At 43.8% G+C, this 24,501-nt stretch overlaps 1 protein-coding gene across 4 annotated transcripts; it reads left to right on the plus strand.

Moving 5' to 3' along the window:
• Positions 1-11,494: 11,494 nt before the first annotated feature.
• Positions 11,495-24,276, plus strand: LOC131552074 (peroxiredoxin-6-like). Of its 4 annotated transcripts, XM_058795568.1 has the most exons (5): positions 13,711-13,831; positions 22,066-22,222; positions 22,295-22,441; positions 23,675-23,821; positions 23,903-24,276. In XM_058795568.1, exons 1-5 carry the CDS (start codon positions 13,749-13,751, stop codon positions 24,044-24,046), a joined length of 678 nt encoding a protein of 225 aa, XP_058651551.1. In that variant the 5' UTR covers positions 13,711-13,748; the 3' UTR covers positions 24,047-24,276. The 4 variants fall into 4 exon arrangements, with proteins under 4 accessions (XP_058651560.1, XP_058651551.1, XP_058651532.1 ...); XM_058795577.1 differs by lacking the exon at positions 13,711-13,831 and adding an exon at positions 11,495-12,043 and having other exon boundaries at positions 23,675-24,276; XM_058795549.1 differs by having other exon boundaries at positions 23,675-24,276.
• Positions 24,277-24,501: the final 225 nt, after the last annotated feature.

Genomic DNA, 24,501 nt, shown 5'->3' on the forward strand with positions numbered 1-24,501 from the left:
CGAGAGGGCGCCCTTGCACAAAAAATCCACATATCTAGTCACAGAAGTAGCGTAACTCCTGAAGCTCCAGGAAGTCCCCAATATGGACAAAGGCATTGCTATAGCTGTAATGGAGTAAACAGAAGATATAAACATTTTGAATTATAAAACAAATACAATAAACACTCGACTACGACAATGTATAGTTTATCTGTGTTATTCAAGTACATAGTATACATAGGTACCGGTGCCATATTGGTACCGGGTTTCGGTACCCAACCCTATTGAAATAAAACCAAACCTGAGCGTGTCTTAAGGGTCCTTGTGAAGTTTCAGTGTCTCTAACCGCTCTAAAGTTATAAATAATGGTCAATATAATCATAGCCTTTGAGCTGCTTTTCCTGAGCAAACCTACTGAACCCTACAATGAGACTCCATTGATGTGTTTGAGCTGTTAGATGGACATTTATGTTCTTAGCAGATGTTTTATCATACACACTCTTTCCTAGAAAGTTCACATATAGTGTAAGTGTCAAATACTAGAATCTGAAGCTCTAATGTGATTTAATGAATATGAGAAGAATGAAGCTGATGCTGTGAAAGTGTTGGATTGAGTTACTAAAGATCAGTCAAATCTGATGTTGGAGCAGGTTAATAAGTTTTGATTTCTGTTTTCTGCAGAGTTTCCAGTCTCTCTCAGCTCCTCCTGAATCTACAGACGTAAATGATGATCTCTTCAGTTCTCTCGTCTCTTTTGATGATCTGAGAGAATCTGTTCATCAGCTGAGAGACAAACTGGAGGATTTCTGCAAAGAGGAGCTCAAGAAGATCTCAGACAGAGGTAAAGTCCTGGAGATTCATCTGCTCTCAGAAACCAGTCCATCATCATCTCATATCATGGAGAACATCATATTAGAAATGTGTTAGGAATGGATGCAGGATGATGAGAATCACACTGTTCATGTCTGTTGATTTCCACAGAAACATTCACCAACATTGTTCCCAGGACCAGGAACCACTTCCTACAATGTAAGTCAGTAAGAAAACCAGCAGAAAAACTCACTGAGTGTGTTCATGTTCTTCTGTAGAAGCTGAAAGAAGAGTTTATAATTGATGATGTAAATGATGATTAGCAAAGATATCTGGACATCTGGAGGGTGAAGTCAGCTAAGATGGGCCACGTTTTGGCAAATTACTTGTAATACCATCAAATAAGCTATGCATGAGATCTAATGATATTCTTATTAATTAAGATTTTGTATGGATACATATCAGTAGGCCTATAAGCTTATTTTCACCCTCACTTTCTGTGTAAAATGTGTGTGTGTGTATGTATGTGTGTAGGCCTATGCAGCCCATTTTACTGACATCTTCCTCTCTTTCCTTTTCTCTTCTCGTCTCTCTGTTTCCTTTCTTTGCTTATCCTCCTGCCATACTTTGCAATTTTTTAAAAGACTGTTAAGATTTTGTATGGATACATATCTAGTAGGGGTGGCACGGTACATGTATTCGTACCGAACCGTCACAGTACGGACATCTCGGTTCGGTGCATGAGGCCTTACGACGAATACAGGCAATTCACCCCCAATCCAGAAGGCGGCGCCCGCAGTAATGCAACGCTGCTTGATATCCGCCAGCAGAAGAACAGCGAATGCCATGAGTTGCACTTGAAAACAAAGCCCCCTAGACAGTGACCATGTGCTGATTCTGAACGGGTCTCTCACATAGACTGACAAGGGAGTATACTTTAAAGGCTTGTGCACTCAACTGTTTGCAAAATGGGGCTTTGTGCTCGTGGATCCTACCTCTCTCATTCAGCACAAATCCAAATATTCCGTAATATTTCCATATTTGCTCTGTAATGTATCTTGTCCCCACTTTTCAAAACGCTTATAAATCACTCAGAATGAGGTTTTTTTGGGGAAAGTTGAAATGCACAGTCTCCTGTAAGGGGTAGGTTTAGGTGTAGGGTTGGTGTAGGGCAATAGCACATACAGTAAGTACAGTATAAAAACCATTACACCTATGGGATGTCCCCACTTTTCACAAAAACGAACGTGTGTGTGTGTGTGTGCTCCGGCCACCCCTAATGTATCTAGGCCTATAAACCTATTTTCACCCTCAATTTCTGTCTAAAGGTGTGTGTGTGTGTATGCAGCCCATTTTAGCTGAAAATTGTGGCCCATTTTAGCTTAACCAGCCATTTCTACCTAAAATGACCTTTTTCACAAAAATCAAATTTTCTTTTATAAATTAAACTTTTTTTATTTGAAAGAGCATGTCAAAGCATTGTTCATAAACCTTTGCTTTGTTAGTAAGCTTACTTATAATTGCTTTATTAGATTTAGATTAGATTTAGTCATTTTGCAGACGCTTTTATCCAAAGCGACTTACAATTGGGGAATACATAAAGCGATTCATCTTGAAGAGGCAATCAGACAGACGAAGTGCTTGCAACACCAACAAGGGCCTGGACAAGAAGTTGTGCAGCATGCTCTGTCAGAAAGGGCCTGATCTTTCTGATGGTGTGTAGTGCAAACCTGCAAGATCGAGCAGTCTTTGCAATGTGGTCTTTGAAGGTCAGCTGATCATCAAAGATTACACCAAGATTTCTGACCGAAGTTGATGGGGTTATTGTTGATGAACCTAACTGGATCGTGAAGTCATGCTGTAGAGTCGGAGTGGCCGGGAGGACAAGAAGCTCAGTCTTTGCCAGGTTGAGCTGCAGGTGATGTTCTTTCATCCATGCCGAGATGTCCGCCAGGCAACCTGAGATCCTTGCAGCTACCGTTGGATCATCTGGTTGAAAAGAGAGGTAGAGCTGTGTGTCATCAGCGTAGCAATGGTATGAGAATCCATGTGCCTGTATGATGGGACCCAGTGATGTAGTGTATGTGGAGAAGAGGAGGGGTCCAAGAACTGATCCCTGAGGAACCCCAGTGACCAGTGTATGTGCTTTGGATACCTCCCCTCCCCAGGCCACCCTGAAAGACCTACCAGTGAGATAGGATTCAAACCAGCGAAGTGGAATGCCAGTGATGCCCAGTGATGAGAGGGTGGACAGGAGTATCTGATGACTGACAGTGTCAAAAGCGGCAGATAGATCCAGCAGAATGAGGACTGATGATTTGGAATGGGCTTTTGCAATTCGCAGGGCTTCAGTGACCGAGAGAAGCGCAGTCTCAGTTGAATGGCCACTCCTGAAACCTGACTGTTTAGCATCCAGTTTGTCGTTCTGTGAAAGAAACAGTGAGACTTGGTTGAAGACAACTCGTTCAAGTGTTTTTGCTATGAACGGAAGGAGAGAGACAGGTCTGTAGTTTTCTATAAGAGAAGTGTTTAATGTAGGTTTTTTGAGCAGTGGGGTTACCCGAGCCTGTTTGAACGCAATGGGGAAGTTGCCTGTGAGGAGGGATGTGTTGATGATGTGTGTGAGTGCAGGTAAGAGTGTGGGTGAGATTGCTTGGAGAAGGTGTGAGGGGATTGGGTCAAGAGGACATGTTGTAGGATGGTTGGAGAGGAGAAGCTTGGATACTTCAGCTTCAGTGAGGGGACAGAAAGAGAAGATGGGAGTTTTAGCAGTGGATGTGGTAGGGTGAGGGTCCTGTGTGCGTGGAGGTGAAAACTGACCACTGATTGATCTAGTTTTGTCTGTAAAGAAAGTGGCAAAGTCATCAGCTGTAATAGAGGTGGTGGAGGGGGACAGAGGAGAGAATTAAATGTTCTGAAAAGATTACGCATGTCTGGAGCGCTGTCGATCTTGTTGCGGAAATGTGAGGATTTGGCAGTGTGGAAGTGAGCATAGACTGGTACCTACTGAGGTCCGACAGATCGTTTGATTTGCGCCATTTTCTCTCTGCCGCTCTGAGTGTAGTCCGATGTTCACGAAGAACCTCGGATAACCAGGGGTTGGAAGGAGTGGCCCGTGCTGGCCTAGAGGAGAGAGGACAAATGTCGTCTAGACAAGAGGTTAAGGTAGAGCATAAAGTCTCAGTAGCTGCGTTTACATCCAGAGATGAGAAATGGGTGGGTGAAGGAAGAGAGGAGGATACTACAGAGGAGAGATGGGAAGGAGAAAGGGAGCACAGGTTTCGTCTAAAAGTAACTGGTAGGGGGATTGGTGGCACAGGAGAAGCAAAGTGTAATGTAAATGTAATGAAGAAATGGTCCGAAGTATGTAGTGGTTTTACCAGAATGTTATCTGCAGTACAATTGCGTGTGTAAATTAAGTCAAGTTGGTTGCCTGATTTGTGCGTGCTAGTAGTGGTAAGGCGTTTGAGATCAAATGAAGCTAGGAGTGAATGGAAGTCTGTAGCATAAGGCTTGTCTAGGTGAATGTTGAAATCACCAAAGACTAAGAGTGGAGTGCCATCCTCTACGAAACGCCTCCTGGCGTTCCCAGGCTCCCTTACCTGTCGATTGTAATCATCAATAAGGGTGTGGTCCAGGATGTCTCTAGCCGGTACCCAAATTCTCTCCTCCGGACCGTAACCTTCCCAGTCCACCAAGTACTGAAATCCGCATCCCCTCCGTCTTGAGTCCAGAATACGATTGACCGAATAAATAGGTTCCCCGTCTACGAGTCGAGGCGGGGGGGGGAAACCGGGGCCGGCGGATTAATGCGTGAATGAAAAACGGGCTTTATTTTAGATACATGAAAGACGGGATGAATTCTCCTGTACACTGGGGGAAGGTTGAGGCGGACTGCCACCGGACTAATGATCTTGGTGACAGTGAACGGGCCAATGAATTTGGGTGCAAGTTTATTAGACATGGAGTGGAGAGGAATGTTCTTGGTAGAAAGCCACACTTTTTGACCAGCGACGTATACGGGAGGCCTAGACCGGTGGCGGTCGGCTTTGGCCTTGGTGCGTGACCCCACTTGGAGTAGAGTCTCACGGGCTCTAGCCCAAGTGCGGTGACACCTCTGGACGAAGGCGTGGGCGGAGGGGACCGCGACCTCGGATTCCAGACTAGGAAAAATTGGTGGCTGGTAACCTACGCTACACTCAAACGGGGATAGGCCCGTGGATGACACTGGCAACGTATTGTGGGCGTACTCCACCATAGAAAGTTGTTGGCTCCACGAGGAAGGATTCTTGGATACCACACATCGCAGCGTTCTTTCTAAATCTTGGTTGGCTCGCTCAGTTTGACCATTGCTCTGGGGGTGGAACCCTGAGGACAGGCTGACAGTCGCCCCCAGTAACTTACAAAACTCTCGCCAAAATTTGGACACAAATTGGGGTCCTCTGTCGGAAACCACGTCCATCAGGAGGCCATGTAACCGAAAGACGTGGTTAACGACAATCAACGAATGGGTTGCCTTTGAGAACCGGTCCACCACGGTCAAAACTACCGTGTGACCCTGGGAGGGTGGGAGGGCGGTGACAAAATCTAGAGCGATATGGGACCAGGGTCTCGAAGGCACCGGCAGCGGTTGAAGTAACCCATCTGGGGGTCGATTGGAAGACTTACCAGTGGCACAGACTGAGCAAGCCAAGACAAAACTGTGAACGTCACGAGCCATGAGAGGCCACCAGAATCGTTGCTTGACTAAAAATTTAGTACGACTGACTCCTGGATGACAAGCCACATTGGAACAATGTCCCCACTGCATAACGCTGGACCGTAACTCCTCAGGCACAAATAAACGGTTCGGTGAGCAACGGGCCGGAGGCATTACCCCTTCTAAGGCCGCTTTGACCTTCGATTCGACCTCCCATGTGAGCGTAGAGACAAATAGTGTCTCAGGTAAAATGCACTCGGGAGTAGACGGGCGCTCGGAACGGTCAAAAATACGCGATAAAGAATCGGGTTTGATGTTTTTGGAACCCGGGCGGTACGAGAGAGTAAAATCAAAACGACCGAAAAAAAAGAGCCCACCGAGCCTGCCTGGAGTTTAATCTTTTAGCCGTTCTAATATATTCCAAGTTCTTATGATCGGTCCAGACGATAAAAGGTACCCCCGACCCTTCTAACCAGTGGCGCCACTCCTCCAATGCTAACTTTACTGCCAACAACTCTCTGTTACCAATGTCATAATTGCATTCGGCTGGGGATAGACGATGAGATAAAAACGCGCAAGGGTGCATCTTGTCGTCTGAGGGAGAGCGCTGGGATAGCACTGCACCTACCCCCACCTCTGACGCATCGACCTCCACCACGAACTGACGTGAAGGATTAGGGGTAATAAGGATGGGGGCTGAAACAAAGCAGCCTTTCAGTTTGGTAAACGCAGCCTGGGCTGCGTCTGACCACCTGAACGTCGTTCTGGGGGAGGTCAAGGCGGTCAGAGGCGCGGCTAGTTGGCTGAAATTGCGAATGAAACGCCGGTAGAAATTGGCAAACCCCAGAAACCTCTGTAGGGCCTTATGGGAATCTGGGCTTGGCCATTCCACCACAGCCTTAATCTTCTCAGGATCCATACGCACTCCCTCAATCGACACGATGTAACCCTCTTTACCGTGATGTTGAGCAGCAGAAGAGAACAGCAGTTTGTTAGTGTTTTGTCTTGTTTTCTCATTAGATTTCAGCCAGTTGTTGTTGATAGGAAAGTTTGTTTTGCATATACTGTGTTTTACCGAGGTATATACTGTGTTTTACCGAGTCGCGTTTGTTGTCGTGGGTATCGCGGGAATTTCCCAGTTTCGCTTGGCTAAGTAGTAAGGCGTGGTCAGCTGACTTCTATAAGGAATAATTTAGGCAAGTATAAAATTAGATTGTTTACCGCGGCAGCGGTCGCGGCAGCCCCCGTGTGAAGACCTCCTCGTGTGAAGACCGACGAGTGTAAAGACGATCGACTCTACCTTGCGCGACTCCACCGAGCAAGAACACCGACAAGGCACTTGAGTATTACCTTCTCCCCTTGCTTTACTTTTATACTAATTGTTCACACTTATTCATTCAGTCAACTGTACACACTATGTGCTTTCAAATCGCCACTATTACTACTAACACTCGGAAGGCACGCACTGTATGTTGGAAACAGGCCAATCCTACTAACCTACGGCCTGTCCCTCGGTCTTCTAATACTTTACTCTCTATTCCAATTGGTCTCTGGAACTGCCAGTCTGCTGTAAACAAAGCGGACTTTATTCCTTCTATTGCTACTCATTCCGGTCTCAACCTCATGGCCCTAACTGAGACTTGGATCAAACCTGAGGACACTGCCACTCCTGCAGCACTCTCCACTAACTTCACTTTTTCCCACACCCTCGCACACTTGGGAGGGGTGGAGGTCTGAGCCTCCTTATTTCAAACGAATGGAAATTTGAGCTTCTACCATCTCTTACAGGCAACAGCTCATTTGAATCTCATGCAATTACTATTACCTACCCTGTTAAAATCTACTTTGTAGTTGTGTATCGTCCCCCAGGTCAACTGGGTAACTTCTTGGAAGAGCTGGATGTATTACTGTCCAACTTTCCGGAGGATGGTACTCCTCTGGTACTTCTCGGTGACTTCAACATCCACCTAGAAAAACCCCAGGCTGCTGACTTCAACACTCTTCTCACTTCATTTGACCTCAAGCGAGTGACTACTATGGCTACTCATAAATCAGGTAACCAACTGGACCTCATCTACACACGCTACGGCTCCACTGACAACACACTTGTTACTCCACTGCACACCTCAGACCACTTCCTCATCACTTCTAACCTCACACTAACTCCGGACACAGCACATACTCCCCCACAGGTGACCTTCCGCCGTAACCTACGCGCGCTCTCTCCCTCTTGCCTTTCCTCAATGGTTACAACTGCACTTCCTTCACCCTCTCAGTTTTCAGCACTGGACACAAACACTGCTACTGACACTCTTTGCACCACTCTAACATCTTGCTTGGACAACTTTTGCCCCCTTTCATCCAGACCAGCACGCTCTACCCCCTCTGCCCCCTGGCTGTCTGATGTTCTCCGTGAACATCGCGCTAAACTAAGGGCTGCAGAGAGGAAATGGCACAAATCAAAAAACTCTGCTGACCTTAGTGCGTATCAGTCACTCCTCTCTTCCTTCTCTGCAAACGTCTCCTTGGCTAAATCGACATACTACCACAACAAAATCAACAACTCTTCTGACTCTCGCACACTTTTCAAAACTTTCTCTTCTCTTCTCTGTCCTCCTCCCCCTCCTCCTTCATCAACTCTTACAGCTGATGACTTTGCAGTTTTCTTCACAAATAAAACAAGAACCATCAGTGACCAATTCCTCAAACCACAAACTGATAACTTCATACTGACTAACACACACTCTCTCACCTCCTTCTCTCCTCTCTCAGAGACGGAAGTTTCAAAACTCATCCTTTCCAATCATCCCACTACTTGTCCGCTAGATTCTATCCCCACTCACCTCCTTCAGGCCATTTCTTCTTCGGTCATACCTGCGCTTACTCACATTATCAACACCTCTCTTCACACTGGTACATTTCCAACAGCATTTAAGCAGGCTCGGGTAACCCCACTGCTTAAAAAACCCTCTCTAAATCCAGCACTTTTAGAACACTACAGACCGGTATCCCTTCTTCCATTCATTGCAAAGACTCTAGAGCGAGCTGTGTTCAACCAACTCTCTTTGTTTCTTGCGCAGAACAATCTTCTGGACAACTACCAATCTGGTTTCAGAAGCGGCCACTTTACTGAGACTGCCCTACTCTCAGTTACAGAGGCCCTGAGACTGGCAAGAGCGGTTTCCAAATCCTCTGTACTCATCCTACTGGACCTGTCTGCAGCTTTTGACACAGTTAACCATCAGATCCTCCTGTCCACTCTCAGAAGGATGGGCATCTCCGAACCGCGCTCCTGTGGTTTGAATCTTACCTCTCAGATAGGTCCTTCAGGGTGTCTTGGAGGGTGAGGTTTCAAAGTCACAAATTCTTGCTACTGGGGTTCCTCAAGGCTCTGTGCTTGGACCACTTCTCTTCTCCATCTACATGTCGTCATTAGGATCGGTCATTCAGAAGCATGGCTTTTCTTATCACTGCTATGCTGATGATACTCAACTCTACTTCTCATTCCAACCAGATGATCCGACGGTAGCTGCCCGCATTGCAGCCTGTCTGAGTGACATCTCTAAATGGATGAAAGACCATCACCTTCAGCTCAACCTTGCCAAGACAGAACTGCTCGTGGTCTCAGCCAATCCATCACTTCACCACAACTTCTCTATACAGCTGGGTTCGTCAACCATAACTCCTTCCAGGATGGCCAGGAACCTTGGAGTTGTGATCGATGATCAGTTAAGCTTCACAGACCATATTGCTACAACGGCCCGTTCCTGCAGATTCGCCTTATACAACATTAGGAAGATTAGACCCTTCCTGTCCGAGCATGCCGCACAACTCCTCGTCCAAGGTCTTGTTCTCTCCAGACTGGACTATTGTAATGCTCTCTTGGCGGGCCTTCCCACATGTGCTATCAAGCCTCTGCAACTGATCCAGAATGCAGCAGCCAGAGTGGTCTTTAATGAACCAAAGAAAGCTCACGTTACCCTCTCTTTATCAGGTTACACTGGCTACCAATAGCCGCTCGCATCAAATTCAAGGCACTGATGTTTGCCTACAAGACGACAACTAGCACTGCACCAATATATCTAAACTCACTAGTTCAAACTTATGCACCCTCCAGAAGCTTGCGTTCTGCAAGTGAACGACGCCTTGTGGTGCCATCACAAAGAGGTACCAAATCCCTCTCACAGACTTTTTCCTGGACTGTACCCAGCTGGTGGAATGACCTCCCAATCACAATTCGAACAGCTGAATCTTTATCCATTTTCAAAAAACATCTAAAGACGCATCTTTTTCGCCAGCACCTGACCAACTAATACTAACACTTACCTATTCTATCTATTTAAAAAAAAAAAAAAAAAAACCCTAGCTACGTGTACTGTGCTGGGCTAACTGAAACTTGGCATGGCACTTGTATACTGCTGCACTCTCGATGGTCTCATTGCTTCTATTGTTCTCATATTGCACGTCGCTTTGGATAAAAGCGTCTGCTAAATGACTAAATGTAAATGTAAATGTTGTTCAACCCCCGGTAGTCAATACAAGGTCGCAGAGACCCGTCCTTCTTCCCCACAAAAAAGAACCCCGCCCCCGCTGGAGAAGAGGAAGGACGGATGAACCCTGCTGCTAGAGAATCAGAAATATATTTCTCCATAGCCTCCCTCTCTGGAGCAGAGAGTGAATATAACTTGCCTTTAGGCGGAGATGTACCTGGCAGTAACTCTATGGCACAGTCATAGGGACGATGCGGGGGAAGAGAAGCAGCCCGAGACTTACTGAACACCTCCTTCAGGTCCAGGTACTCCGTGGGCACGTTAGATAAATCCACTGCCTCCTCCTGAAACACAGGGACAGAAACAGACGGACAGGCAGACACTAGACAAGACTTATGACAATGACTGCTCCATGCCGACACAGATTTTAATTGCCAGTCCACTTTAGGGTTGTGACGGGTGAGCCAGGGGTGACCAAGGACGATGGGTGCAAGGGGGGTGTCCAGTATGTAAAAGGAAATAGTCTCGGTGTGATTGCCTAATGTGATGAGGGTGATGTCCTCTGTGATGAATGAGATGGTGGGGAGTTCTTGGCCGTTGAGAGCGTGTACTGCGATCTTGTGTGTGAGGGGTCTGAGGGGAACTTGGAGTTTGCGTGCAAATGTGTAATCCATGAAATTACCTTCTGCCCCAGAATCCAGAAGTGCTTGACAGTCGTGAAGGTGAGTTGACCATCTCAGTCTTACCGGAAGGAGAGTAGATGTGGATGAGGTCTTCTCGGCGGAGATCCCACCCGACAGTAGCCTCATACTTACTATCGGGCTGACCCCTTTTAACGGACAGTTGTAGGCAAAATGACCCGCTCCTCCACAGTACATGCAGAGGCCCTGGGACCTCCGCCTCTCCTTCTCCTCCCGGGAAAGCCGAGCTCGCCCCACCTGCATAGGCTCGTGATCGTAGACAGGGCTGACCGTGTCCCCGCCTCCAAACCGTTGGCCCTCGCTCCCTCCGGTGGGACGACTGGGCTGTGAGTGGCGATCCATTCGTGACAACCGTGCGTCCACTCTTAATGCCAGAGCGATCAGGTCGTTGAGAGATGTGGGAAGGTCCATGGCATAGATCTCCTTTTGGACGCGGTCAGCCAGCCCATGCAGGAACATGTCCCACTGCGCTTCCTCGTTCCATTGACTCTCCGCCGCTAGGGTCCGAAACTCGATCGAAAAATCCGATACGGACCTTTCTCTCTGTTGTAAATCGGCCAACATCCTTGCTGCCTCTCTACCAGCAACGGCCCGATCGAACACCCATCTCATCTCTGCGGAGAGATCCTGGAACGAGGAACAGCACGGATCTTGATTTTCCCACACCGCCGTTCCCCAGAGTGCCGCTTTCCCAGTCAGTAGTGTTAGCACAAAGGCGACCTTGGCTCGCTCATTATTAAATGTTCTGGGTTGGAGAGAAAAATGCATGGAACATCGTGTTAGGAATGCTTGACAGTAGTTGGGTTCACCTGCACTCTGGAACTGGTAGGCGGGGCTCCGCCTGGTAGAGGTTCTCTGGTGGTGGTAGGGAAACCGGCGGTGCGGGGGGCGCAGTGGAACCTTGCAGATGTTGGAGCTGTTGGGTGAGCTCGGACACCTGCACCACTAGAGCCTGAACAACGCGAGCTGTATCGTTGAGATTCTTCTCCTGGGAATCCATACGAAGTAGGTTGCTGTTCACGACTCCTTCCAGCGATCCGGTAGAGCTACTCGCTGCTTCCATCAGGTGGTCAGATCATTCTGTTATGATAGAAACGCGGAAACAAGTTGCAAGTATACTCTCCGTTTATTAAATCAGATAAATGATGATAGACACAGTTCAGAGAGAAACAGGATAGTGGTGCAGGGACTTCGATGGTCAGATGAGTGCCGTGAAGAGAAGTGCTGATGGTACGTGACAAATCCAGAGTGAATCCACAGGAACACGAAACAGGAACGACGAAAACACCAGGCTGGAAATGAAGACGGGGGCAACACAACCGGAGACTCACAAACAACGATCTGACAAAGGAGAGGAGAAAGTGGTGAGTATTTAAAGGTGGTGTGATGAGCTGCAGCTGGTGCTGATGATTGGATCGTTGATCAGCGCTGATTAGTCGGCACGCCCACACACTCTCACACACACATAAACAACAAGCACGAGACGAGAAAGAGGCATAGGATTTAAGAACCGTGACAGGACCAGAATCTGCCAAAAGAGTTTTATAATACATAACCCTGAACTAATATTCCCACATAACCAAAAACACAAGTAATTACAGACTGAAGTGCAGCACTTTGACATTATGATTCACACAGACACACTACTGTACACAGCGTCAAAAAATACTGTTACATTTATGATTAAAATCATCAGCTGTGGTTGCCAGAAAATCATCACAAAAATACTGTGATTTTGGGCTTCGTTTATAAAGCGTGTGTACACAGATTTGATCTTAGAGTGTGTGTCCGCTTGAATCCTCACCGGCGCTCATATCTGTAAAAACTGACGTGGAGAAGTGCTCAGCGTCACGTCAGGATCTGAGCAGACGTGTACTTTGTCTTGTTGGAGTTCTGCAGGTTTTTGGAGATGTAAGCTGTTCTTCCAGCTCTCTGTTCTAAATGAAAGGATTTGGATGATGACTGGTGATCTTTTATATCTTAATGACATTAATTAGGAGTCGTTTACAAGCAGAGCACATCTGAAAGATGCGTTTTCTGTGCATACGTTCATTCTATTAATCACGTTCGCATATTTGAGAGATGATCGTAAGATCAAATTTTGGATGGTTTCTGTGCAACATTTTATAAATGAGGCCCAATGTTTCCAGTTTTGTGGAATGATATTGATGTCTGTATATTTTATAACTTACAAATATATTTCAAGTGATGTAATGTTAATATACCAAACTACTTGAAATTCCAAAATCTGCTTCGTACCTTAAAATGTAATACAGGTGGTACAATAGAAATCAATAGAGTTCATTGTAAGCGACCCATCCATAAAACCTAAACGTGTACAGATGATGAGTGATTCAGATTCACACACATGACACTACGATAAAACAGTCAACATGAACTAAACACAAAACACCCTAAACACACATTACTGAAAGCAAAAATGAGACGCAGAAGTATTAAATACAATCAGGCGTAGACTGGGACAAAATCTCACACTCATCAGGCTACTCCATACACCCAAACTACTTCTCAAACACGGACAACCCTACTGTATGTACGGCCATCTCATAAAAAAGGTATAAATAGGCTGGGGACACGCTAAACCTTCACTTCCAATTTACTTTTCAGTCACGTTATTTTGGCCTGAAATCTCTCACATGACTTTAATACTCAAGATTTAACAAAACTATACTTTAGAAATTGCCTAAATGTCAAAATTAGTACAATAATAAGTCATCATTACAATATCTTTATAGAAAAATCCTAATACTGAACAAGAGTCATATTTTTTTCCCTTATAAAAGTGCTAAGTACTGTAAAAGTACAGTAACCATGTTTTTTAGTGTTACAGAAGTGATACAGACACAAACTCTCCTGACAAGACCAACATCTGCAAAAATCTGAAAGCAGTGAAATAAACACTAATGTAACAGTGAGTGAGGGGAAACACTGCAGTAAATCACCATACGTATGGAGAAGAAAACTCCTTCTCACACACACCTTCTCACACACCAAACCACACTTCCCAGCATGCAACACAGACACAGAGAGACAGACAGATGCTGCAGGATGCTGTTAGGAGACGTCTTTCCCAACTTCGAAGCCGATTCCACTTTTGGCAAAATGAAACTGCATGATTTTCTGGGAGATTCGTAAGTGTGTTGTGATGTGAGAGTGTGTTGTGTGTTATTTGTGTTGCTCTTCATAGATACAGTGGTTTTATTCTCAATGTCCACTTCCTGCAGATACATCTAACAATATCCCTCTCCTTTCTCTCGTCCTCTGTGTTCTTATTATTCTTCAGTGTTGTTTAACTGTGTAAGGAAATGAACTGAAACGAATGTCTTGGATATAAGATATGAGTGTGTGGCTTGGCTATAAGCGAGTCTCTCTCATAAAGTCCTCACAATGGTCAACATGCAAAGTTTGTACGTGTCCAAAGCTGCTGTCTTTGTCTAAATCGTGGTTGTGTTTGTAGGTCAGGCACCATTTTTACCTCTTCAGCTTCATGAAAACGCTGACAGAGTCTGACACACATAAAGACCAGAGTCAGCTAAACACTCTTTCACTGAGTGTGTGTGTGTGTGTGTGTGTCGTGTATGTGTGTGTGTGCGTGCGTGCGGTGTGTGTGTGTATGTGTGTGTGTGTGTGAGAGAGAGAGAGTGAGTGTGTGTGCGCGTTTTTGTGAAAAGTCAGGACATAGATTTGTATAATGACAAAGGTATGACAGGTATTACAAGGTGAAGGTGACATCTCAGGACATTGACCCATGTCCCCACTTTTCAAAACGCTTATAAATCATACAGAGTGGAGTGTATTGAAAATCTGAAATAGCAGAAAGTCTCCTGTAAGGGGTAGGTTTAGGTGTAGGGTTGTGTGTGTGTGTGTGTGTGTGTGTCTCTGTAAGGGGTAGGTTTAGGTGTAGGGTTGGTGTAGGTCAATAGCACATACAGTAAGTGTGTGAGAAATAAATTCCAAATGAACAATCAAACTTGTTTCTTTATTAAATTATAAAATTCATTCATTTATACATTTATCAATATGCCATAGCTTACCATATGTCTTTGTTAAAGAGCATAATACAAAGTCTTTTAGCATGAAAGCATGTATTTTTCAATGTGTAACAGCGTCCTGTATCATAACTAAATCTCTAACGTTTGTAACAAACCAAACCGTGTGAAAATCCGGTAAAACTTTGGGGAGTTACAATGATTATTGTAGTTGGGGATCAGTGTAGGGCACGTTACTTTAAAAAAGTAATTAGTTATAGTTACTAGTTACTTCTCACAAATAGTAACTGAGTTAGTAACTGAGTTACATCATTATAAAAGTAACTAATTACCAGGGAAAGTAACTATTGCATTACTTTTTAAAAAAATTTCAAATGTCAAATAACTTTGGATGCCCCCAATATTAAATATGTTAAATTAATGAAATGGACACTAAAAAGAATAAATTATTATTATAAAACATTGTACATTAATCTACACTATTTATCTACTGACACTTAGTATCAGTCAGTCAAGCATTATAATATAATATTATGATAATTTAATATTATATGATGATAGAACTTTAGTAATTAAAATAACCAGGTATGAATGCATATTTGTCATCAATATAAAACGCACTAAGGATTAATGAGCTGCTGGGTTCATGAATATTAATCACGTTGTCTGCGTTCGCTCGAATTGATTTGCTGAAATCAAAACAGGGACGATAATATGCGAGCGCCAGCCAATGAGATTGTCGCTTGCACATTAGTTCCGCCCACTACCAGAGAACCCGGCAGTTCTTAAAAGCTGAAGAATTCCAAAGGAACTCCGTTATTTTGACAGGAAAATACAACAAAGAATATCGTTTACATGTAGCGCCTCAATTCTGCATGTTATGAAAGACTCTCTTGCTCTGTATCTTTCTTTGCATGCGTGTATGTGAGAGAAAGCGACGGCGAGTCGTGCGCTTCACACTAGAGTTTACAGTACGTCAAATACAGCTGCGCATCCATTCAGATGAACTGAACAATTAAATTCTAATAATATAATATAGTAACGCCACATTTTATTGTCAGTAACGGTAACGGCGTTGTAACGGGGGAAACAGTAATTCGTTTGATTACTCATTACTGAAAAAAATAACGCCGTTAGTAACGCCGTTTATTTATAACGCCGTTATTCCCATCACTGTTGGGGATACACCTTCCTCAGTAGAAATAAATACGGGGGGGCGCATTGGAGACCCATCCAAGATGGCGGCCGCGCTGTACGTCAGCTGCAATAGGCAGCGTAAGTGTTAACAAAACAAGCCAATGACAGTTGGCAGTGCGGGTATAAAAGGAGAGTGCAAACACACATCAGTTTTTCACTGAGGAGCTGAGACTGTGTGCCTCGGCCGTACAGGGGCGGTACAGCAACTGTGGCGACGGGACGTTACGTCTCCGTTCCCTCCTTCAGGGAACGAGGGTTACATCCTAGAAGGCTCGGCTCCGAAGCGAAAAGCTGATGTGCGAAACACGCACGCCAACTGTCATTGGCTTGTTTTGTTAACACTCGAAGGTGATTGGGCTCTCGGGCGAGATCCCATTAGTCAGTCACACTGACGTTACGTCGAACGTGACTGACTGATAGGGAACTTATATTTGTTGTAGTTTCAATTCACCTCTATAGAAGTTTACCAGCTCTGACGACTAACGGACCACAGAAAATGAGACGAGGGTCAATATCCTCCATTTGCTGAAGACATTTTATCAGTGACTTTGAGCGTTTTGATGGCCAGAGGTGCTCAGAAATTCAATAACTGATCCAAGGTCATTGATTGGTTGGTAAAAGATTCTCTGAATGTCAGGCTGAATCAGAGATGAATGTGAACACTGGCAAACAGACAGAAAAACCTCAAAAGCACAGATCATTCAGTTTCTCGGCGATGGTCGATGGTTGAGTGATGGTCTGACCTGGTAACTGTAGTAAAGAGCAGCGTTACAGTGAGGAACCGCTTCATTTACTGTCAAACCTCTCCATCACTGCAGCACATTCAATAGAAGAGTCTGCAGGACTGAAATCACTGAACACACTTCATCTGTGCTGCTCAGACACACTTGTGATTTATTAACTGGTTTTACTATCCTTGTGAAGACATTTAGTCCAGAGCCAGTGTTGGGGGTAACACATCACAAGTAACACGAGTTACGTAATCAGATTACTTTTTCAAGTAACTAGTAAAGTAATGCATTACTTTTAATTTACAAGAAAATATCTGAGTTATTTTTCAGATAAGTAACAGCAGTTACTTACTCATGTATTGACGGACATTGACGGACAGCTCTGGTGTTGAGAGAAATCAGGAGTAAGAGCAGAGCGTTGTGTGTGAACATGATTCAGTGTTCCTCACAATCAATGAAAACAGACAAATGCAAACTCAGAATATTATACAAACCTGCAATAATTAAATATGTTAAATTATACAAATATCCTTTATGTATTTAATACCATTTTATTTGCTGCTGACCTTTGATGATCCAATTCAACCATACTAAGCAAAAATGACTCACGATAAACTAACATTTGTTCTTCTAAATTTGTATTTTATTGTATTTTATTTGTTTAGTTTTTGTTTGATTGCAGATGTCTCAATGTTTTGCAATATGTCTTTGATTTTTATTTTATTTATTTATTTTAGTTTATTTTGATGTTTGAACAAATCCTAATAAACATTTTTTTTTTTTTTTTTGTTAATCGCTGAACATATCTGAACTTTCTTCTTCTACGTTTTACTGTTAGACATGAATTCACTTTTCCTTCAGCCTGAGGCTTTTGGTGTGAAAGGGCTTTTATATTTGCCAAAAATATAACTTTTTGTATTAAAAGCAAACAAGTAAGCCCTGAACAGATTTAAAAAGTAACCTTCAATAAAAAGTAACTAAGTAATGTAATTAGTTACTTTTTTAGGGAGTAATACAATATTGTAATGCATTACTTTTAAAACTAACTTTCCCAACACTGTCCACAGCATAGGGTTTACCTGAACCACACACACACACACACACACACACGCATGCACACACACACACACACACGACACACACACACACACACTCTCTCACACACACTCTCTCACACACACTCTCACACACACACACACACACTCACACACACACACTCACACTCTCACACTCACACACAAGCTCCCATATATACTGTACCAGTTCAGTAAATTTTTTTTGAAGGCCTGGAAAAGTAAGCGTTATAATTCCAGGTCATTCCTGCATCTTACACCACCCTGTCAGGCTTGCAACTGGGGCTGGGGACCTAAAACCCTTGGAAAAGAACTGTTTTGCACAGCTTCTTGCATATGCTGGCACTCTGTAACTCCAGGGTAGTTAATTTTGCGATGTGGTGTAGCCTTACTTTGTGAAATACAGACACCACAAATGACACAAGCATGAAATGATGGTTCTCAATTCCGAATTGGGTTTCTGCAATGTGCTCCCTGAGTAAGAACACATCCTCTGAACCAATCTCCGCCCGAACGAAACGGTTGACGAAGGACACACTGACACCTTTTTCTTTTGAGTTTTGTCGAATCACACGCTCTGCTGCTCTGACCACCTTCACTGTTCCCTCTGAGGGGATCATCAGCCCACCATTGTTTTTAAGTTCAAGCAGGTGGTAGCTCTGGTCAAAGGATGAGGGTACAGCAGCTGTGACAAGGCTTGCACGGCACACCTCACAGGACAGTTTTTTCAGAATTTTTCTGACAACAAACCCTGAAATGTAGACAAGGGCATTGTCCACAAGACCACCAAAGCAGGTGGGCAGGTAACTGTGGTCACATATGACTGCAGAAATGTTTGCAAATGGGGACAGGAGCTCTTCCTCTGCCATTAAAGCAGAGTGCATGTCTGCAGCTGATAGGGACACGGTTTCATCTTGTGCTGCCACGTTGCCTGACCCACTTGGTGAGACACCACAACGGACCATCAGACGGAGGAAAGAGAGAGAGATAGAGCCAATCAAGTGGATGGGGATTATTAGGAGGCCATGATTGACAAGGGCCAGTGGCGGGAATTTGGCCAGGACACCGGGGTTACACCCCTACTCTTTACGATGAGTGTCATGGGATTTTTAATGACCACAGAGAGTCAGGACCTCGGTTTTAACATCTCATCCGAAAGACGGTGCTCTTTTGACAGTATAGTGTCCCCATCACTATACTGGGGTGTTAGGACCCACACAGACCACAGGGTGAGCACCCCCTGCTGGTCTCACTAACACCTCTACCAACAGCTACCTAGTTTTCCCAGGAGGTCTCCCATCCAGGTACTGACCAGGCTCAGCCCTGCTTAGCTTCCATGGGCAACCGGTCTTGGGCTGCAGGGTGATATGGCTGTAGGCTATAAAAAGATACGCACTGGTGTCTGATGTGCCGTTTACTTTACGGGGTGGGTTACTTCATGAGGTGATAGTTGTGATAGGTGATAGGATGTTCAAAGAAGGTTTTTAACGGCTCATGGGGGTTTCCCTTTAGCTGACACCCGAGCTGGTTGCACATGTTGACATTGGAGGCATGCCCATCCATTGTCATGCAGACCACTCTTATGCCACGTGCATGCAATTCCTCCAGAGCATGGACAACCAGGACCTTCTGTGTGTCTGGTGACAGAGACTTTGTGAGATAGTAGGCAACTGGAGCTTTCCAATGACCTTGTATGCCTACCACCATAAAAACAAGCACCTCCGTGGCTACATCAGTCTCATCCATGCCATTCCCCATATCCACATATCCAGACATTTTCTAGGTAAAGGGATTGTACTGGACATGTTTTTTGATGGCCATGGCATCCAACATAAGGGCCACAGAGCCATATTTAGCAGGGTCTTCTTCATGTCTTCTCTGCAACATGTCCAACATCATTGTGTTGAGCCCAGGCTTGGCATCCACTGATTGCATCCACCTTTACAAAAAGAAAATAAATAGCTATCTAAGTGCTTCAACCCTTGGATCCCTATTTTGGGCACTTTTTCATTTTTTTCTAAGATTGTTCTTTTTTCCAAGACTTTAAAAAAAATAGCGAAAATAGCACATACACGCTCAAAACTTCTACATCAGTTCCCTGTTTGTTGTACATTATGTTGGGCTGAAGTGTTTTAAGTATTTTAACCAGTATGTTTAAAAAGTGTAATAAAAAGAACATGTACTACACCGTTGCAATGTATATGGATGTGGCAGGGGAAGATGCAGAGAATCCCTCAGGTTCTCCCGCTCTAGACTCTCCACTCTAGCCAAAGCTTCACTGAGTCTGGCCTTTAGACCAGTAGGAGAATTGGGCAATGCATAGGAGCGGTCCTAGTAGAAAGAAGGATGAAAATATTTTCAGTGATGTTTATATCATACTATTCACAGTTGTTTGGTGCATAGCACTGCATATGTGCAGGTACACATTCTTAATTTCTTACCCGTAATATGACTGCCAGCACCATGAGTATGGGAAAGAGAGAAAAGGTGCGTGTGTGTGTGTGTGTGAGAGAGAGAGTGTCAGTGAAAGAGGGTGTGTATGTGTTCACATGTGTATTTATTTATTTATTTATTTATAACATATAAAAAGTGTATATGTGAGTATGTCTGAAAAGAGTTGCAGAAAGCAAGGGAGAGATTTTGATATGACCAGAGCCATGATGCTCACAGCTGTATGGGACATATCAAATAGCCTACAATTACTCACATCATTGGGCTGAGGTTCACTTTCAGGGAAATGCGGCGAAAGGTCCACTGGTAGGCTCTCTTCAGCTCTCCTTGACGTTTTTGTGTTCCTTGTCACTACAGGCTAAAATATAAGAAACATAATACTTTAAAACAAGTTCATTAAAAACACTTGAAAAGGTTTTAGTATCCCACAGTGTATTGTAATACACAATACATCACTAATTCCTAAACATGCAGAAAGAACTAACGGTAAAAAACATGTTTAGCAAAGTGTGATATTAACTTTTGTTTTACATATGAATCATAGACATCTCTGTTAGCATGTAGAGTAAAAATACACCTACTCTTTGGAGATGACATGGGAAGTTGCAGACAGATGGGGTCGCACCATCTCTAAGCCTGACAATTTGACCCGTCCTGTCAAAATCATCAGGCTTGAAGTGCTCACTACAGAGCTTTGACGACTCAGTCGCAACAAAACCCTCCCGTCTTATAGCAACTTCCCATTGCCTCCTCAAGCCTGTATCACTGGGAAAACTTTCAAAATGTGAAGAAGAAAAAAAAAAACAGCAAGAGATAATGAGAGAGGACCAGTTCCTGCTGTAATAACGTTACACGTAAGTAACGTTAGTTACGATGACTTAATATTATAAATGGTAAAATAATCAAAATTATTGTTCAATCTTACTTGTGAAAGGTAATCCCATGCGATCTGGTGTCGATACTGCGCCGGTTATTGCAACCGTAAGCTGCACAAAATACAGGCATAGTTGCTCGCTCTCCGTTGACTGAGGTGAGGAGACCCAACCAATATGGTGGCGACGCTGGTTTACGTTCCAGCACGTCATGAGGCGTCTGCGTATTTTATGTCTATGGTTACATACGTAACCGAGACGTTTCACACTCTCATTTCCTCCAAATAAATAAATACATATAAACAAAAACCAAATAAACATCGAAGGACCCAACTGAAAACACGGACATATAATTATTAATGGTCCTTTATAAGTTTGTAGGTAGTGTTGAACTCAAAACCGGTCTCCAGACCATTTTGGAGTGCTGGGGCTTCATTAATAAAGCGTGTGTACGCTCAGATTTGATCGTAGAGTGTGCGTGCGCTTAAATCCATGTCAGCGCTCATATCTGTCTTTGACGTGGAAAAGTGCTTAGCATCACGTCAGGGTCTGAGCAGATGTGTACTTATTCTTGTTGGAGTACTGCAGGTTTTTGGAGATGTAAGCTGTTCTTGCAGCTCGCTGTTCTAAATTAAAGGATTTGGATGATGACTGGCGATCTTTTATATGTTAATGACATTAACTAGGAGTCGTTTACAAGCAGAGAGCTGACTTGCGCACAAGTTCAAGATCATGCAATTCATAGATTTCACATCTGAAAGAGACGCATGCGTGTGTTTTCTGTGCATACGCTCGTTCTATGAATCACACGTACGCATATTTGAGAGATGATTGTAAGATCAATTTTAGGATGGTTTCTGCGCAACATTTTATAAATGAGGCCCCTGGTCTCGACTCAGCTTACTTTGGTCTCGACACACTCTGGTCTGGTCTCGATGTGGTCTCGGTTTATGTGGTCTTGTCTACTCCACTAGTTGTAGGATTCTGAAACATTTAAAGCACAGAAACATCTGTTATTGTGACTCCATGAGTGAAGCGTGTTTCTCCATCAGCTGGGGCGTCCTGTTCTCTCATCCTCGAGACTTCACTCCCGTCTGCACCACCGAACTCGGCAGAGCCGCTCAGCTCAGTCCTGAGTTCATCAAGCGTAACGTGAAGCTGATGGCGCTCTCCGTCGACAGCCTGGAGGAACATCACGGCTGGAGCAAGGTTTGCCTCCGTCAGTCTGAAGTGTGTGCTTCTGTTGATCAGCTGGTAACGAGTCTCGACGGCTGATTTCAGGACATCATGGCTTACAATAACGCAGAGCCTGGGAGCCAGTTTCCCTTCCCCATCATAGCGGATGACCGGCGGGAGCTGGTGGAGAGACTGGGCATGCTGGACCCGGAGGAGAAGGACCGCAGCGGGATGCCTCTCACCGCGAGATGTGTAAGCGCAGAATTCATCAATACGGGTTTGAAATAGGGCTGGAAATTAGTGTGGAAAGAGTTTTGGGCTTTTTTTTTTTTTTTTCAACACGGGGTCAGTTAACGTGAGCATTTAAAGAACATGTTTGTCCAGAGATCAAACTAATTAGGGTAAAACATGATAAGGTTTTCTTCCTCACCTTGAAAAATCTCATCTCAGCACTTTTGATGAATGTTGATGATATTTTTAATTTCATCTGAATATCAACATTTGTGAGATTGTGGAAAATAGTGACGTATTATATGTTAGATATCAATGTTTTTTTGTGTCTGTCTGTTAATGAGGGATCTGTGGACACATCAACGTTTTTAGATTTGTGGAATAAAAATTATAGTTTGTAATTTGAAGTAAAAAGATAAAATTAGACCCTTGGGGTAAGATAGGCCGCTAGAATTGGCACAGAAGCCCTTAAGTGGCATGTTGTTACTAGTATTAGTTTTACATTTAATACTTAGGTAACACTTTATTTTGATAATCCACTTTAGATATTCTACTAACTCTAAGTAACTTAGCAGCTACATGTCTACTAACTCTCAGTAGGGTAGGTTTAGGGTTAGTAGAATAAGTTGACATATACTTGCAAAGTTTCTGATAGTCAGTATGTTGTGGACCCATCACAATAAAGTGTTAGAAGATATTAAGCAGACAGCCTACTAATACTCTAATGACTGCTAGTTTACATGTAGTTGCAAAGTTACTTACTGTTAGTAGAATGTCTAAAGTGGACTATCGAAATAAAGTGTTACCAATACGTATTGCAATTATTTAATATTTCCATTAATTAGATGTACATTTCAGACATCTTTGCTTCATTAAAACCTTAAAAAAAGGTTAAAACATTAAAAAAGGTTAACTGAGTAAAATCATTAAATTTCTATTCATGTTATGGCCATATGACATATCTTCAATCAAAATATGGGCAGTTAAATATGTAAAATATTTACATGCCTGTATGCAAGTCAGAGAATAATTTTACCTTTCAGATGAATCTCTTTTACAGGGATTCTGGTTTTTCTATCAACTTTTAAATTATTCATCTGAAGTGTCAAAACTCCATTTTAAATAGAATAGATGACTTAATATTTTAAATTATTGACACTTTAAAAATACATAAACATTACATTCTGTAAAAGTTTGATAAAATTCAATAAACTAGCATTGAATGAGCTCTGAACGTGTGTGTTCTTCACTCAGGTGTTTGTGATCGGCCCGGATAAGAAGTTAAAGCTCTCCATTCTCTATCCTGCAACAACAGGACGGAACTTTGATGAGATTCTGCGTGTCATTGACTCGTTACAGTTAACGGCGCACAACCGTGTGGCTACGCCTGTGGACTGGAGGGTGAGGACGTCTGTTTGGAGATTGATGAGAGCTGTGTTGATTCTTCTGTCTGTGTGTAATGTGTGTGGATCTGCTCTGAAGCCTGGAAACAGTGTGATGGTGCCTCCCAGCATCCCTGAGACGGAGGCCGCGGCGCTCTTCCCCGCTGGAGTCTACACCAAAGACCTGCCGTCTGGGAAGAAATACCTGCGCTACACACCACAACCCAACACACAGCAGCAGTGAACTACAGACGGAGAACTGGAGACGAGCCGTCTGTAAAAACACCAGCGATGAGCGGAAATCAGGAGGCAAAGTCCTCACAGCTTCGTTTTTAATGCTTTATTTTAATCCACTGTAAATTAGCATTCCAGATAGACTTAAAGAGATAGTTCACCCAAAAATCAACATTTGCTGTTAATTTAGTCACCCTCAGGCCATCCAAGACATAGGTGACCTTCTTGTTCCTCGGCCCATTTTTGTTCAGAGCTCATTTGTTTGAGCTCTGAACATGCTTTAGAAATTACGCTCTACTGTAGTTGTAGGCTACTGAGTGTTTCGGCAAACAAACATGAAATAAAGAATGAATGACTAAATAAATAATCCCCAGTTCCTGTGATTTTCTGCCTGCAGTCACAGATGATCTGCTGAACTGCTGAGACTCTAATGAAGAATCAAACACAAACCTTTCTGTTCGGTTT

This window comes from Onychostoma macrolepis, chromosome 02 (assembly GCF_012432095.1).
Source record: "Onychostoma macrolepis isolate SWU-2019 chromosome 02, ASM1243209v1, whole genome shotgun sequence".
Classification (NCBI taxonomy): domain Eukaryota; kingdom Metazoa; phylum Chordata; class Actinopteri; order Cypriniformes; family Cyprinidae; genus Onychostoma; species Onychostoma macrolepis.

What these genes read in the sequence shown, in the direction of transcription:
- LOC131552074 (XM_058795549.1), top strand. Translation starts at nt 13,749, where the DNA reads ATGCTGTTAGGAGACGTCTTTCCCAACTTCGAAGCCGATTCCACTTTT. An exon ending in CATGATTTTCTGGGAGATTC is followed by an intron (nt 13,832 to 22,065) that starts GTAAGTGTGTTG and finishes TTTCTCCATCAG; the next exon opens with CTGGGGCGTCCTGTTCTCTC. An exon ending in AACATCACGGCTGGAGCAAG is followed by an intron (nt 22,223 to 22,294) that starts GTTTGCCTCCGT and finishes GGCTGATTTCAG; the next exon opens with GACATCATGGCTTACAATAA.